General features: G+C 46.0%; 2 protein-coding genes across 3 annotated transcripts in view; both read right to left on the reverse strand.

Moving 5' to 3' along the window:
- Window positions 1–3731, reverse strand: part of kat2b (K(lysine) acetyltransferase 2B) — a 31245-nt gene extending 27514 nt beyond the window's left edge. For both annotated transcript variants that reach the window (XM_061254640.1, XM_061254639.1), the window contains exons 1-3: window positions 3361–3731; window positions 1800–1929; window positions 630–775 (exon numbers count right to left, since the gene is read on the reverse strand). In XM_061254640.1, coding sequence (XP_061110624.1) covers window positions 630–775; window positions 1800–1929; window positions 3361–3561 — 477 coding nt within the window. In that variant the 5' untranslated portion in view covers window positions 3562–3731. The remainder of the gene's footprint in view (window positions 1–629; window positions 776–1799; window positions 1930–3360) is intronic.
- Window positions 3732–6505: 2774 nt separating this feature from the next.
- On the reverse strand, window positions 6506–13484 carry rab5aa (RAB5A, member RAS oncogene family, a). The gene is made up of 6 exons (XM_061254656.1): window positions 13320–13484; window positions 10697–10921; window positions 10312–10463; window positions 9737–9859; window positions 9264–9357; window positions 6506–9164 (listed from the first exon to the last, which is right to left on the reverse strand). The coding sequence occupies exons 2-6, from the start codon at window positions 10860–10862 to the stop codon at window positions 9055–9057; spliced, it is 645 nt and encodes a 214-aa protein (XP_061110640.1). The 5' UTR covers window positions 10863–10921; window positions 13320–13484; the 3' UTR covers window positions 6506–9054.
- Window positions 13485–17500: the final 4016 nt, after the last annotated feature.

Genomic DNA, 17500 nt, shown 5'->3' on the forward strand with positions numbered 1-17500 from the left:
TTAAAATATTTTGCAAATAACAAGTCTGGAGTCACTGTCAATCTTTACATCAATGCAAAACTAGGGTATGCAATTATTCATCAAGGTCATTGATTAATACCATGCTGTACAAAGAAAAAAGGTGCGACCAAATCATATGCTGGTGCGACCAACTGAGAAAGTTGGTAGCACCAGTGCTACCAGTGGAAAAGTTAGTCTGGAACCCTGGTGAGTGTGAGTGTGAGTGAGTGAGTGTGAGTGAGAGTGTGTGTGTGAGTGTGTGTGAGTGAGTTTGTGTGTGTGTGTGAGTGAGTTTGTGTGTGTGTGTGAGAGTGTGTGTGTGTGTGAGTATGTGTGTGTTGTGAAGCCTGACACACTTGACCCCATTACTGAAGTCACATGACCCCCGTGTCCACATTCCTGTCTGACAGTCTGAGGGGCCCTCGTATGCATCTCAGAGCAAGACCATCTGTGTGTGTGTGTGTGTGTGTGTGTGTGAGTATGACAGGGAGTATGTGTGTAAGTGTGTGTGTGTGAGAGGGAATGTGTGTGTTGTGTGAGTGTGTATGTGTGAGTGTGTGTGTTTGACAGGGAGTGTGTGTGTGTGTGTGTGTGTGTGAGAGAGACCAGTTTGCCACACTGAGCCCTACCTTAAACAGGGAGAAGTACACCTGTTTGGTGTCTGCGTCCTCCTCCTTATGCACGCAGGTGTACAGGTAGTCCACGTCCAGAGCAATGCCCAGCAGCCGGTTCACCTCGTCCTCCGACACCTTCTCCAGGTGGGTCACATGATCCGCTGTCATGGGAGAGGTTTACCCTTTCAGTTTCCACAATTCTACATCAGTGTTCTAGACCTCCAGTGTGACTGTTACATCAGTGTTCTACAACTCCAGTGTGACTGTTACATCAGTGTTCTACAACTCCAGTGTGACTGTTACATCAGCGTTCTACAACTCCAGTGTGACTGTTACATCAGTGTTCTACAACTCCAGTGTGACTGTTACATCAGTGTTCTACAACTCCAGTGTGACTGTTACATCAGTGTTCTACAACTCCAGTGTGACTGTTACATCAGTGTTCTACAACTCCAGTGTGACTGTTACATCAGCATTAGAACATTTGTTAGGAACATTCTAATCTGATCTTACACCTTAAAGGCCAACTCGGTAATCTCCACAGAACGTTCGGTTGCTTTTCCACGAAATAACATGAACATGGCCGGCATCTCAGTACCGCCATGGATGATGGGACTCCACTGGTGTCTTCATAACCTGGGCAACAACTTAGCTTAGTCCACTGAACTCTGTTATACTGAGCCTTTGGTACTGTGTGTGTGCGTGTGTGTGTGTGTGTGTGAGAGAGAGAGAAAGAGTGTGTGAGTGTGTGTGAGTGATAACTTAGCTTAGCCCATTGAACTCTGTCATACTGAGCCTTTCGAACTGTTGCAGTTCGCATAAGCCTGCTGTGGCAATGTCAAGTACACCTGAGGCAGTTAGAGATGCTTTATGTGGGAAAATTTAAGCAAACTATTCTTTCCATCTCTGACCTGACGAATGAGTGATGAGTTCCTTCTTATTAGGTTAATTCGTTTTTTTTTATTATAGTATAGTTTTAGTATAATTCTACACTTATTTTCTTTCATCATGAGCCATTAGCATTAGCAACTGAAGTTACTGAGTGGGCCTTTAAAGGGTTACTACTGATCCCAGAACAGTCTCTGAAACCCAAGCATTGCAGCCCCCATCTATGCAAGGTTCCAGAACAGTCGCCACAATGCCCCCCTCAAACTGTGATCCCCGGCCCGTGATTGGCTGGCTCACCCAGGGCGTGGCTGCAGCCGCGGCAGGCTTGGGCCAGGCTGGCGGAGGGGGGGGGCTGGTCTCCGCGCGGGGGGGTGGGCGGGGGGTTCTGGCTCTTCCATCCATTGCACTTGCACCCCCCACCCTCTGCCTGAGAGAATCACATCCGTTACTTGGAGTGTAAAACCACATGGCGCTTAAGGTGCCAATTCAGCTGGAATCGATTGGGAATGTTATAATCTTTCATAATCGCTCAATGAGAAACCTAAACATGGCACTTCTTGAAAATAACTTTTGTTGATATTCCATGAATACTGAGTACATCCGGTCACATTTGTGAATTGAGTGTATTTTCTAAAATAATCTTGAAAATCCTGAAATGGATTTAATCATATCAAAATAATCGAACTGAATGGAAATTGTGGTGAGCGATCTCAGGACGCATTGAATCGTTTCCTATAGAATCGTATGAAAGGGAGGTCAGATTTGTGCCCCTCCCTCGCCTGAGAATCACGTCGTCACGGGTCAAATCTGAGAACACTCCTACTGATTTTCAACGTTTTAACAAATGGTTAGGCCTACTAACCAAATAAATGAACTTTAAATAATTAGTTTGCTCTCAGTATTGGTAAACATAGGCTAGACATAAAAAACTACAAGTCAAATCAAGTTTTAGGAGCAGAGTAAAAGCACCATTCACTGTCCAACAGCTTAATCAGACATTTATTTGGAGGGTTTTATTTTATTTTTATTTTTTTTTGGGGGGGGGGGGGGGGGGGCACTGCTCAACTCATCCAGTTAAATATCCAGTTTCATACATGGCCAGTGTGCAACCTTAAACTTTCTACTAAACCTTAAATTATATAAATGCATCTAAAAACACGATTCAGGAGACTAGCACAGACTGTAAAAGTTAATTGCGCATCCAGCGGAATTTGGGCTGGAATACGGCCGCGCAGCGTTGCGCCCCTAGCGGCAGGGCAGCGGCACTGCAGTCGTGCCGGAACGTGCGCCGCCGAACAAAAACAAACTCCGCCCACCAGCGGCAGCTGTCACCCTGTCACAACAAAGACGACGGTTCCTACAAATCTACTATTCCGCTGCGTGTTTTTACAACCAAGGCGCTTTTACAGCAATAACGGACAACTCTCCTCTTCTCCTGTCGCCCACACGCGACCCGCATGCGTACGGGTGCACCCGAGGCGATGAGATTATGAGCCCTGCATTCAATAAAGCCAACATTTGACACGGAGCCAAGTGTGTGTGTTTACGTCCCCGTCTCAGTCATCGCGCGATATCAAATGTAAATGCAAACCCCAACTGCCAAACTTGTGCAGCAAGCATTCAATCACACACTTTTCTCTTGTAATCTGAGTCGCATTAGTTTGTTGCGTACATGTAAACAATATTTTATTGTGTCATGACAAATTAATCCGACACTCGTCTATATCAGCTTCCTTACTTGCTAGCCAGCTAACTAGCTATCCTTCGAAAAAACAAACTGACCGCTCTAGCTCTCGGTTGCTTGGTTAAGGCGCGTTTTATTTATTTTTTAACTGGGAAAAACACGGTCTTGAAGTACCTTGCAGGCGGAATACACGCCGAGTTTCTCCAGTTTCTTTGGACGCGGAGAGGAGCGCAGCTGCGCCTTCTTCACGGCGATTCGAGCGGACCCTGCAGCGGCGCCTGAGCACTGCGTTCCCCCAGCACCGGGAGCCGCTGGAGCGGAGCCCGCTGCTCCCACGGCCGGGGATCCCTGCTGGACCCCGGCGCTCTCGGACATCCCGTTAACCGAGCCTCGAGAGGACCCGTCCCCGCGAGTGGCGCGCGATAGACTCCTCTATCCCTTTCTGCGTCCTACAGCGACGGGATCAGACATGGCGCTCATCCCTGATTTTGTATTTGTCATTGTAAACCCGCCGTTCCTCCACTAGGGGAGACAGAATGGATATTCCGCTATGACCCAAAAGACAGCGCACAAAAATGCGACCGTTTGTGGGCAATAATTTCAAGGTCACACGGAATCCCTGACGCAGCCGACATCAAAACGCAGAACGGAAAAAAAAAAAAAAAAAAAGATACGGAGCGCAGCTACGCGCGTGGCAGATAAAGCGGGCACGAGCTTAACTCGGCGAATAGGCCTGTAGAATTTATTGATGTTAGACCACAATAATCCGCACACCGTCGTGAAGTTAAATAATGTCAAGTCATAACAATGTAATATTAAAGTAGCTCATTTAGTAGGCTAATGTCAGTGCGAAGAGATACTTTTAATGATCTATTAATTTACGCAGTAAATAAACAACGGGCCTTCAATTTTGGACGTTTTATTTTAGAAATCAAGATTGCTAAAGAAGACGTGGTGGAGGGAGAATGAGAAAGATCGCACAGGCTGGAACTGCTCGAGACGCCGGATCTGAAACCGAGCGGGGGCGGGGCGCGAGGCCACGGTCAGACATGCCCGATTAACAATAAACGGGAATTTATAAAAGTATACAATGTCCATGACGCGTTACAATAACATGCATAATACAGTACCTTCCTGTTGTTGTACAGGCTACGTACAAGAGTGACACGTCCGTTTTAAAAGCAAATATGTAAATAAATATGGAAGCAACAATGTATAGTAAAAGATTTAGAGCCCGTTTCATAGCCTTAGTCCAGGACTGAGTTTAATCTGTGAAAAAGGCCCTAAATCTCTTAAATATGAAGTGAAGTTGGCTTTTGTTCCAACCCATTTTACCTTATTTTTCTGACAGCTACATTGCAGGATACACTACACTGCAGCTGAAGCATATACAAATGTGTGATCAGGACATTATTTAGCCAATTAAATAATTGAGAGCAGAAGTTGCCACAAAATCCTGAAGTGGATCGGCCCTTGCTGTGCGCGGGTCTAGAGCAGTGGTTTCCCTGCTCATATTGTGTTTATTGCAAGTAATGACATAAAAAGGCTACTTATTTTTAACTGATCAAATTAAAGAATTGGGGATTTTACATAAGTATGCCTCTCTGCAGACCCCCAAAAGGAAACAGACTGTGTTGACCATGTTGACACAGGGTCAGCAAGACTAAGGAAAAGACAGTGCTCGTCAAAACAGGACTATTGCTCCCATCATTTAGATAGATAGATAGATAGATAGATACTTTATTCATCCCAAGGGAAATTTTGCTGCCTCTGCGCAATTCTGCCACCTCAGTGGAATGCTCCCAGAACTGATGAGGTTAAATAGTACTGTAGAAACCATGGGTTTCCCCACAGTGTTCAGTGTCTTTAGATAGCTAATGTTGTGGGAAATAGTTTGGTGTCATTGGTGGTGTGGTACACTGGTCGCTGAATAGTTAATTTAGGAATAAACCCCAGGTAATGCAAGTTACCTGTGAGTCAGCATCCAGCTGTAATACAAAGGTTAACCAGGTTTGTTGGACATACAGAGATAACATCAGCAGGGCCATTGTTACCGCCATCTTGTGACTCTTTATTTGATGATTTGTTATTTTCCTGTAAACGCTGGGTATATAGAGGGGAAGGTGGAATGGTTCGAGGAGACTCGCTAATACGATCTCCTGCGCACCTTTTGCGTATAGCCATTCATATTACAACTTGTAATTCTTGCATCAGATTGTCATTCTGTTTCTGTGTTACACATTGTTTAATAAATTGTATTAATTTGAACCTGCATCCTCTTGGCCCGCACCACTGCACACTTAGCAGTTTAGAGTCCTAACAGACAGACAACCTAGGACACCTGCACCCCGTAGTCACTCGCCTATACACCAGTGCTGTCACAAGATACATACTAAGTGTATCATTGTAGGCTATACAGGCCGCAGGTACGTCCGCATCTATACAAATACATAGCGATCATATAGAGCCACACTATTGGTGGACATTTGCAGTTCCTTTTGTTGAACTGTTAGAACAGAGGAGCAGTTGAACTTATCTTTTGGAGTCAGATAAACGAGAACAAAATGAAATGAACCCTGTTCCAGCCGCACCTGGTCAGACTACACGCGTTCCCTTCCCCACCTGCTTCCGCCTCGTGGTGTATTTGGGGGGTTTCTCACAGAATCAATCAATATATTTCTAACTGGTGAAGTTGTGGACAAATGGTCAATAAAACTAACCACCTGGAAGATTATTTTTAATTCTGAATTCAGTAAATAACTAGCTAAACCTGCATTATGTTGATTAATTTCCAAAATTTCTTTGCTTAAATTTAACACGTGGTCAGCAGCTTAATTAGGGACCTATTGATTAACATTAGTCTATCATTTGATCAAACATTGTTTGCAATATAGTGCAATGAGCACAATACAAACGGGGAGTTTTGGGGGAGTTTTGGCTTAAAATAAATCTCAACATGAACATTAAGATTAAGAAAAATTAACAGCTTGTTAAAAGTTCTGAGATTGCAGCTGTGTCTGGATCCCCACACACAGGGGGTCCAGTTTGGCTTAATAGGTGTCTGAGAAACTGAGAAAGAATCTTTTCAATCATAACCTGGGGTTTTATCCATAACATGGGTAACACAAGTCAAATATGCATTAAAATATGTAGGCTAGTCCGGGTGCTTCTTAATGAACATTTGAAACCCCTGCCCTGAACATTTGGGGCTTTGTTCCAAACCGGAACTCCGCGCAGCTTCATCCCGGTGTGAGGATCCACACCTCCTCCTTTCTGGCAGTTTCTCAAAAATGTTCACAAAAAAAATGCTTGCAATATATCCCTGTTTATTAAATTATTTATTCATAAATCGGTACCTGAACATTAGAACTGACCAATCCTTCGCCGTTAACATTGTTACGTCATTACAATGGCATTGTAAAAGTAGGCGCACCAGCCAGGTAATCAGTTCAGCTACTTAAGTCTCGTTATAGCAGAATTACTAATCATCCAATATAACAATACAGTTCAGGTCTACAAGGTGGAAAATTGACTGGGCATCATTGTCTCTTATCACACACAGCAGAAGAAATCAAAAATATAAACCAAGACATTTTGTTTTTGTTTTTTTTGTGTTCCCCCCCCCCCATTTTCTTTTTTGTCGTCGCCGTTGTCGTTGAGAAAAAAGTACAAGACAGATCACTAAAGAAACGCAAGTTCATTGGTTAATAACACTACATTTATAGACCAGCACTGATTATAACCGAACCATTTCATGTGTGAAGCCCACAGTGGAGGGGCTCCTGGTTACTGTACAGATTGTATGCTTTCCCCTCCACCACTCCCCAAGCAAGCATTAGTCCGGTGAACCCTAAATTGAAAAGTAGACTACATTGCAACACCCTATTTACAGTATATTATTTATATATATATTTACCACTCCGGCTGTAATTATGACAGGAGTATTCATAAGCGCCGTCAGTGCAAGGCATCAGACCTGTCCAAGTTACTGACTCTTAACAGACATCAACAGGTGTGTGTGTGTGTGTGTGTGTGTGTGTGTGTGTGTGTGTGTGTGTGTGTGTGTGTGAGTGTGTGTGTGTGTGTGAGTGTGTGTGTGTGTGAGTGTGTGTGTGTGAGTGTGAGTGTGTGTGTGTGTGTGTGTGTGAGTGTGTGTGAGTGTGTGTGTGAGAGTGTGTGTGTGTGAGTGTGTGTGTGAGAGTGTGTGTGTGTGTGTGTGTGTGTGTGAGTGTGTGTGTGTGTGTGTGTGTGTGAGTGTGTGTGTGTGAGTGAGTGTGAGAGAGTGTACAGCTGTGTTTGCATGAATTTATGTGCGTATCTATGTATGTATGCGTGTATGTATGACTGTGTGAGTGAGTGAGTGAGAGTGAGTGTGTGTGAGTGAGTGAGTGAGTGAGTGTGTGGGGTTCTGGTGCCCTGGCAGGCTGCAATGATGGATAAATGTGAAATGAACGCATACGCCCCCCCCCATCCTCTTCCCCCAAAACACGCATATGCACCCCCCTTCCTCTCCCCTCCAAAAAAACACGCAAATGACAACCTGCTCTTGTTCACTGGCTGGAACGGTCACCCGAGGTGTGTGTGCCCAGATCTGCGCATAGGGGGGAGGGGGTCTGCGCATACGGGGAGGGGGTCTGCGAATACGGGGAGGGGGTCTGCGCATAGGGGGAGGGGGTCTGCGCATATGGGGAGGGGGTCTGCGCATATGGGAAGGGGGTCTGCGCATATGGGGAGAGGGGGAGGGGGTCTGCGCATAGGGGGGGGGAGGGGGTCTGCGCATATGGGGAGGGGGTCTGCGCATATGGGGAGGGGGTCTGCGCATATGGGGAGAGGGGGAGGGGGTCTGCGCATAGGGGGAGGGGGTCTGCGCATACGGGGAGAGGGGGAGGGGGTCTGCGCATACGGGGAACACGGGCATTTTACAGAAAAAAAACCCTGTCAATCACAAGGCTTTGTCTTTTCTTTTTTAGCTGATTAACAGCCATCCAGAGTTACTCTCCTGCCGCTGGAACAGCTGGCCAATCACGGGAGAGATCCGCCGAAGGTCACCAAGGTTACCATGCCGCTGTTTCACACCGCGTTTCGTGTCCCAGGACGTGAGGAGGGGAAGCGCTGGAACCCCGCCCCCCCCCACTTGCCCCGCCCCGCATGCCCCGCCCCGCGCACAGGGCCCAGTCGCCCAGTCCATTTTCTTTCGGGTCACCTGGATGCCATTTTCTCTCCGGGGGGAGAGACAAAGTCCCCTCTCACACTTTCTTCTTCTTCTGCTTAACCAAGTTAAAACTTAACTTTTTTTTTTTTTTGACCTTGTAGTGATACATGCATCTCTGAAGTACATTAAAAAAAAAAAAAAAAGGCTAATTAAAAAAATTTTTTTTAAAGAAATTTAAACAAAGGAACAGGAAAAAAAAACAAAAACCCAAAAGAAGACATGTTGTATTAGAAACACAGCTGTACAGTCTTTAGCTATCCGTGAAGAAGGGCGCCCCCACATGGTCCGGAGGTCATTCAGTTAGGAGGAAATGTGAGGGGCAGAGCAAGGAGGAGGAAGAGGCGGGGCAGTGAGGGGGCGGGGTTATGGAGAGGCTGGGCGGGGCAGTGAGGGGGCGGGGCAGTGAGGGGGCGGGGCAGTGAGGGGGCGGGGCAGTGAGGGGGTGGGGCAGTGAGGGGGCGGGGTTATGGAGAGGCTGGGCGGGGCAGTGAGGGGGCGGGGTTATGGAGAGGCTGGGCGGGGCAGTGAGGGGGCGGGGTTATGGAGAGGCTGGGGCAGTGAGGGGGCGGGGTTATGGAGAGGCTGGGTGGGGCAGTGAGGGGGTGGGGCAGTGAGGAGGAAGAGGAAGGGACAGGGCCGTAGAAAGGGGCAGGGCTTCAGGTGCTGCAGCAGGGGGCCTTGGTGGGCTGAGCGGTCTCGGTCAGAACCACGGCCTCCCGGCTATTCGAACCCTGCCCCGCTGCCTCGTTCTTGGGCAACCGTTTCGCTGGGGGCGGAAAAACACACAAAAAAGTTACGTTCATATAATAACTTTTTTTTTTAATGGACCAATCTTTAATGCCACAGATAATAAAAGGGGACTGACCGATTGCCATGAATATCTCATTGACGTTCATGGAGGTCTTGGCCGAGGTTTCCATGAACAGCAAACTGTTGTCATCTGCGTATGACTGTGCGGCCTGAAAAACAAACCATACAACAACTAAAAACATACAGAAAATAGACGTTTTTTTTCTTTTTTGTTGGGTGATACTTTAAAATAGAAAATTCCTTGAAAATAAAGACACTGAAGGTGTAGTATGGACAGGTGTAGTGGTCATACAGACAGGTGTGGTGGTCATACAGACAGGTGTAGTGGTCATACAGACAGGTGTAGTGGTCATACAGACAGGTGTAGTGGTCATACAGACAGGTGTAGTGGTCATACAGACAGGTGTAGTGGTCATACAGACAGGTGTAGTGGTCATACAGACAGGTGTAGTGGTCATACAGACAGGTGTAGCAGAGCAGACGGGTGCAGCGGTCAGGCCCAGGCCCAGGCCCAGGTAGAGGCCTCACCTGAAAGTCCACGGCGCGCTTGTTTGCCAGGTCGGCCTTGTTGCCGGAGAGGGCGATGACGATGCTGGGGCTGGCCTGTCTCTGCAGCTCCTTTACCCAGTTCTTCGCCCGCGCAAACGACTCCTGAGACGCCCACACCATTATTCAACAAAGGACATGAACACTACTGACACCACAGACAGTACAGACACAACAAAGGACATGAACACTACTGACACCACAGACACAACAAAGGACATGAACACTACTGACACCACAGACACAACAAAGGACATGAACACTACTGACACCACAGACACAACAAAGGACATGAACACTACTGACACCACAGACACAACAAAGGACATGAACACTACTGACACCACAGACACAACAAAGGACATGAACAATACAGACAGTACAGAATAATGACATGGACACTACAGACACACAGTGCAGAATAATGACACGGACACTACAGACACACAGTGCAGAATAATGACATGGACATTATTCTGCACTTTAACATGCACTATAAACACAGTACAATAGACACACACTATATACACAGTATTACAGGCAGTAGACGCGCGCACCTCGTTGGTGATGTCATAGACCACGATGGCGGCCTGCGCTCCCCTGTAGTACATGGGGGCCAGGCTGTGGTAGCGCTCCTGCCCGGCCGTGTCCCAGATCTCAAACTTCACCGTCGTGTCGTCCAGACACACCGTCTGAGTCAGGAAGGCAGCTGTGGAGGAGCAGAGTGCACGGTGAAGACTCTCACTCACACTCACACTCACACTCACACTCACACTCACACTCACACTCACACTCACACTCACTCTCTCACTCTCTCACTCTCTCTCTCACTCTCTCACTCTCTCACTCTCTCACTCTCTCACTCTCTCACTCTCTCACTCACTCACTCACTCACTCACTCACACCCCCCCACGACCCGGTGTGAGTGGAACGGCCACTGACCTCCTATTGTGCTCTCCTGGAACTCGTGGAACTGGCCCTTGACGAAGCGCAGCACCAGGCTGGACTTCCCCACGGCCGACTCCCCCAGCAGCACCAGCTTGAACTGGCAGATCTTGTTGGCGGCGTTGGGCCCGTTTGGTCGCGTAGCTCCACCTCGACTGGCCATGTTCGCCCCAGACTGTCAGACTGTTCCACAACCGGGTCAAACAGGGGCTGCGAGCAACACTGAAAACCAGACGTGCCAACACGGCCTTCAGAAGACATCAAGGCAGGCACACATGTACACACACGCACACACAGGTACACACACACAGGTACACACGCATACGCATACACACACATACACACAGGCACACACACACACAGGTACGCACACACACACACACACACAGGCACACACACACACACACAGGTACACACATACTCGGGCTGTTAATCTCTGACCTCACAACTATTTGTTTTCAAATTCTTTAGCAAACGACTAAATGCATCATGAAATCTGTCATTTCACCACGATTCAGTTTGATATGATTCACTCCATTCATTAAATTTTTTTTTTTTTTTAAATACACTGAATACACACGTGCCTAAATAATTTGATGTACTCAGTATTCGTGGAATATAGACAATAAAAACGATACAATAAGCTTAAAAAAAAGTTCTCCGCACATTCATTTTCAAGAATTGCCATATTTAAGTTTCTTATTGAAATACCAATTATAATATTTCAAATGAATGCAGTTGAATTGCCACCTAAAGACAGATGGATTTCTACACTCTTAACACATACGAACACAAAGCTCCTTACGGAGCCGCAGGAGTGTTCTCAGCCTGTTTTACCAGTGCTGTGTGTCATCGGCCACACCTTAGGTGCAGCCTCTCCCGGCTAATTTATTAGCAAACAAGTTAGCAGCTAAGCGGCCAAGACGCAAAATTCTTTACTTCCTCTGATATAAATGTCAGTCGGTCCAATAAATAAATAAATAAATAACGGCAACCCCCAGGTGCCGCGTTTACAAATATTTAAAAAATGCACGAATGGACAACCGATAATGACAAACGTCGCTCCGTCTAAACTCTAAACTGTTTCCTCATATAAACAAACAGTACACCTGTGGAGGGTTGCCAGACGGAAGAATAACTCTCCCATATAAGGAGTTGTGCAAAAAAAATACCAAGGAAACATGTATTGGAAACGGTCATAGATGGGAATTTTTAAAAGTAGTTGATGGTTAAATGTATTCAGAATTTGAACGGAAATCAACAGAAGACGGGGGTTTTTCCGAGTAATTATTTGGGAAAACCCACACACTCACATGGCAACACAGATACATTTCACAAATGACCTCGACATACATCTATAGAACGTATGATACCAAATACCGTCACTGGAAATAAAATCACGCTTAAATAAGAAACTTGTTACAAGATGCACTCATTATGATACGTATCTATGGTGAACAGTACTGACCTCGGCCAGCAAGTGCCCAACACGCAAATACACACATTTTTAAAACAAACCCATAAAATCATCCTGACTGCGAAATAACTCAGAAAAAGCCGTCCGATGCAGTAGCCTATTGGAAGTGGGCGCAGCACAGGAATGTTTTCAATCGTCACTTTTTACTCTGAGCTACTCGTAGCTTGACATCCAACTGTCCCTTAATGTGATGTTGACGTACATATCAGCTAACGTTAGGCTGGCTAACAATCTAGGGAGACGCAATTCGCTTGCTCGCTAACTACATAGTTATACAATTGCCCAAGAACCATGTGTGATTGTTTCTATCTTAGCCTCTACCAAGATAAAATTAGCTAGACAGCTAGCGGAAACAGAAGTGGTAAGCAGAGTGAAGCTAGCTATTGCGCGTATCATGTTTAACATGATCATATGGTGGTTAGCAAGCAACTCGGCTAGCTATTGGAGAATCTGGTTAGGAAAAACATATAACAAACAGTCTATATATAGTCACACTATAGAGCGTATGTACCATGACATGTCAATTCTGAAAGCCGACATTGCGCCGATGTAGCCAGTTAGTTGTCTGGGTAGCTTGGCAAACAAACGCCAACGCGTTGATATGTTACGTTATAGTAATGTTAAATGACAAGCAAATAATCTGTTGAACATACCCACGGAGAGCACCGCAGCACCATACAATCAATATTCTCAATCTTATAAGTTTTGTTTTGGGAAAATGCAGAAGGTAGGCGCCATTTTGGAAACGCTAACGTTAGCTAACAAGCTAGTTTTGGGGGAAATGAAGAGAGCTAACCAGCTAACGTTACTCAGCTAACATGAGCGTTTACTGGGTTGTTAGCTAGCTAGATGTATATCGTTAGCTGTGGGTAGCCAACATTGATGACGATCACACACCGTAGGTAACGTAAAGCCAATGTATTCTTCCACAACAATGAACACAAATGAATGGGCGTCAGAAATCGACATCATTCATAAACGGTAAATGAAAACACCAGGCACATAATTATGCAGAAATGTGTTGACAATTTAGGAACTGACAAAAAGGGCTCTTTTCAAGTCCGGAGCTACGGCCTACTTCGTGAATCTCGTTAGCAAACACTAGCTAATCGACAGTATCATTCGCCAAGTTAGCTACTTTACCTGACGACAAGTCGACAATGCGGGCAGGGATTTCCGACGCGGGGGTCTTGACAACAACGGGGCTGCTAAAGTTTTCTTGTTGCACAAATTATTTCATCAGAGCCGATCAGGTCTCCTCCTTTCTTTTTCTCGCAACTTCCCCCTTTAGAACCAAAACACGCAGGACCTTCCGCCCCGCATGCCACGTCGGATGTTACTTCCGCCCCGCACGCCACGTCGGGCGTCACTTCCGAACATTGATCATTCTGACTGTCTGCACTAAAAATGGCTCCAATTGGAACCCTGCGATTTCATAGAAGAACCCTGTGGAGTTAAAGGGTTCTGTGTCAGGCAAAATGGTTCTTTGTCTGGGAGTTTTCACACCACACCTATGACAGGTTCCATAAAGAACTAAAAACCGTGCCTCTATGGAATCAAACCAAATAGGTCGTCCAGAACCATTTTTTATAATACTGTAGTTGTGTCTGCAAATCCAGTCTTTCTGAATTCTGAATTATGTATTATTTCAATTGATTTACAATTGGTTCAAAGCAAAATATATACATATTTGAGACATGTTGCGGTCTTGTTCAGCAGGGGGCACTCTAGGATCTGAATTCTGAATTGGCCTATTCCGGAAGATGGAACGAACGTGAAGGAAAAAAATGTTGGCAGTTAGGCTTAATTATGTTTAAGATAATGCTAGGCTATATACCATAGCTAAGAATGCAACTAGTAAACATATTTAGCCGACTTAAACTGGACTGATGTCTGTAACCTCGGAAAACTGACTGAAACTTGCTGATCTGAACACAGTTCTAATGTGGCGGATTCACAGCAAACAGTAGTTTGAGTTTCAGCCCGACAGGTAGGAATGCTCCGAATGCTCCAGAATTCTCCAGAATGACACCCCCCAGAAACTCACACCAGAATGAATTGGTATTCTTCATTGTTTTCCACACGAAATCCCTTTTTGCTGACGGACACACTGTTTGGGGTGTTGGCTAATTCTGGTCACACTCGCTGAACAGCTGTCCGAATCTTATGGTTTCTATGACAACTGCGCCATGCGGCCCGGGATAAGGAAATACGTCATTTTGGGAAATCGAGAGAGACTCCCCCATCCTACACACACACACACACACACACACACACACACACACACACACACTTAGGCACCTGAATGCTTTGATACTGTGGCGAGAGCGTTTCTGAAACTAGCCCTGAACAAGCCTACTGAATAATGGATGCGTTTTTTGAATTACCGATGCACGGTAGCGGAGTTCAGGGACATCGGTTCGAGCCGGAACGTCCGCGACCGAATGTGATGTCAACCCGGGTGCTTCGTTAAGAGCCAAATTGGTTCCCCCGACTCCGGACCTTTGCTCTTTAGTTCACCGGAGCAATAACGATAATCTGTCTTCAGTGCTAGTCTGTGGTCGAATCCCCCGCAATAGACCTGTCCCAGCCACGTCACCAATAAGATGAATGTTATTGCTGAACTTTCCCAGGAGCAGTTTGATTAGAGCTTGGAGATGAATCCCAGGAGATCTTTGGGGAAAATGAGACGTCAGTGTGAGGGACTTTTGATGCGATTAGTGGAGGCGGCGGTGCGCAGGCTTTGGGGGAGAAACTCGTAATTATCCGGCTCTGTTCTCATTTGGCGCGTATTTTCTGTCTAAACGCGAAGAAAGGGCGCGTAACGAGCGCGAGAAGTGCTTCAGCGCCGTAGAGCTCATTATAATTATACATAATTATATTTTGTATAATATTATGTAACTTATTATACAAAACGTAATATTCACTCTCTGTCCACAGTGTTTTTGAAAAGTTGTAATATTCTGTGGTATTATTTCCTCTGTAAAGACTTAATTTTTTTGTTTATAATTCCATGGCACAAGTATGAGGCACGAGATAACTACTGAAGGTCACGATAATTTAAATACTAATTAAATACATTTGTTTCCAAGTGAGGCATTGTGTGGGACTCCACTTATATGTGATATGAAAGGCAGGAATTCTGTTTATTCATTATTAAGGAATTAATAATTGTTATTTTTTTATGAGTAGACTTCACAGGTAAACAGACATTTTATCTCCTTATTAGTTTCAAGGGCTGCTTTCGAAACCACATACTAGCATACTACTCTTACTAAATCTCAGGCTGGTGTTCTTTGAAATGTAGTATGTGTAGTATGCATAGTATGCGATTTCAGATGCAGCCAGTGCCTTTCAGATGACCTTTAGACCCACATTAGGAAGTCTAATGTCTGGAAGAGATCCAGTGAAACCTCCCATGGCTCTGAGCCTGAGCAGGGGGGGGGGGGGGGGGGGGGGGGGGGACCAGACTGTGGCCCTGAGGCACAGGGGATCAGCCCAGGGGTGCCGGAGCTTTGGGGGCCTGGAATGTCAATGTGGTGGCACATCAACCCCACAATGTGACCTTATGCCAAGCCACTTGCTTTTCTGTTATGTTGTCCATTTTTAGTAAAGGCTGCAACTGCACAGTCTCCCAATAGCCACAGAGTGCAAGGGTACAACTGTGTGGTCTCCCAATAACCACAGAGTGCAAGGGTACAACTGTGTGGTCTCCCAATAACCACAGAGTGCATTCATATATTCATTCATTCATTCATTATCCTAACCCGCTTATGTCCCCCCAGTGTTGCAGGGGGGCTGGAGCCTATACCAGCATATATTGGGCGAAAGGCAGGAATACACCCTAGACAGGTCGCCAGTCCATCGCAGGGCACACACACCATTCACTCACACACTCATACACTCATACCTAGGGCAATTTAGACTCTCCAATCAGCCTAACCTGCATGTCTTTGGGCTGTGGGAGGAAACCAGAGTACCCGGAAGAAACCCACGCAGACACGGGGAGAACATGCAAACTCCACACAGAGAGGCCCCGGCTGACAGGGATTCGAACCCAGGACCTCCTTGCTGTGAGGCGGCAGTGCTACCCACTGCACCATCCATGCCACCACATTCATTTATATTGTTTAATTATTTAATGATATTTGTAGTTTTTTATGTTTAGTCATTTTCCACACAGAAATCCCAGGGAAATTCCCATGGTGTGAGTGAGCTGGTTTCACGGGAATATCCTGGGAATGCCCTGCTCTGTGGAAAATATGATTGCCATGGAAACGGAAGCAGGAAGTGCAAAGTGTGGGCAGTGGTGATGATGTCATGAAGCCTGGCTCTCAGAGAGGGGATAGACTCCAGGTCCCAGGAGGCCGAAGGAGCATGCCCGTCGCCAGGGAATACGGACCAAATCTATCGCCCCGGCAACTGCATCATGGACTCATTCTGACATTCTTACAGAGCCCAGTCTGCTGCGCTGGGGGAGGGGGTCGGGGCTGAGTGTGCAACTCAGAGATTTATTTCATAATTACATTCTATATATATATACAGTATGTTTATACATAGCAACATTAAAAATGAAATCTCACTGTCTCTCTTGCTCTCTCTCTCTCTCCCCACAATCAATCAGTTAGCACACCTGTACACCTTTACACCTGTAGAACTGTTCCACCTTTACACCTGTTCCACATGTCACCATAGAGCCTGTACTGTAGCTCATTATCCATCATCATCCTCACCATCACCATCATCATCCTCACCATCACCACCTTTACCATCATCATCACCATCATCATCGTCATCATCATCATCATCACCACCTTCACCATCACCACCATCATCATCATCACCATCACCATCATCACCACCATCATCATCATCACCATCATCACCACCATCATCATCATCATCACCTTCATCATCACCATCACCACCATCATCATCACCATCATCATCATCACCACCATCATCATCATCTCATCATCATCATCATCACCACCATCATCATCACCATCATCACCACCATCATCACCATCACCACCATCATCACCATCATCATCATCATCACCTTCATCATCACCATCACCACCATCATCACCATCATCATCATCACCACCATCATCATCATCACCACCATCACCACCATCATCACCATCATCACCATCATCACCACCATCATCACCATCACCACCACCATCATCATCACCACCACCATCATCACCACCATCATCATCATCATCACCTTCATCATCACCACCACCATCACCACCATCATCACCATCATCATCATCATCATCACCACCATCATCATCACCACCACCATCATCATC

This window comes from Conger conger, chromosome 9 (genome assembly GCF_963514075.1).
Source record: "Conger conger chromosome 9, fConCon1.1, whole genome shotgun sequence".
NCBI classification, from domain to species: domain Eukaryota; kingdom Metazoa; phylum Chordata; class Actinopteri; order Anguilliformes; family Congridae; genus Conger; species Conger conger.

Excerpts from the sequence above, each read along its gene's own strand:
- rab5aa (XM_061254656.1), bottom strand. The coding sequence starts at position 10,862 with ATGGCCAGTCGAGGTGGAGCTACGCGACCAAACGGGCCCAACGCCGCC. Across the intron at positions 9,860-10,311 it reads TCTATGACATCACCAACGAG|GAGTCGTTTGCGCGGGCGAA; the intron begins GTGCGCGCGTCT and ends TGGGCGTCTCAG. Across the intron at positions 9,165-9,263 it reads TGAGATATTCATGGCAATCG|CGAAACGGTTGCCCAAGAAC; the intron begins GTCAGTCCCCTT and ends TTCCGCCCCCAG.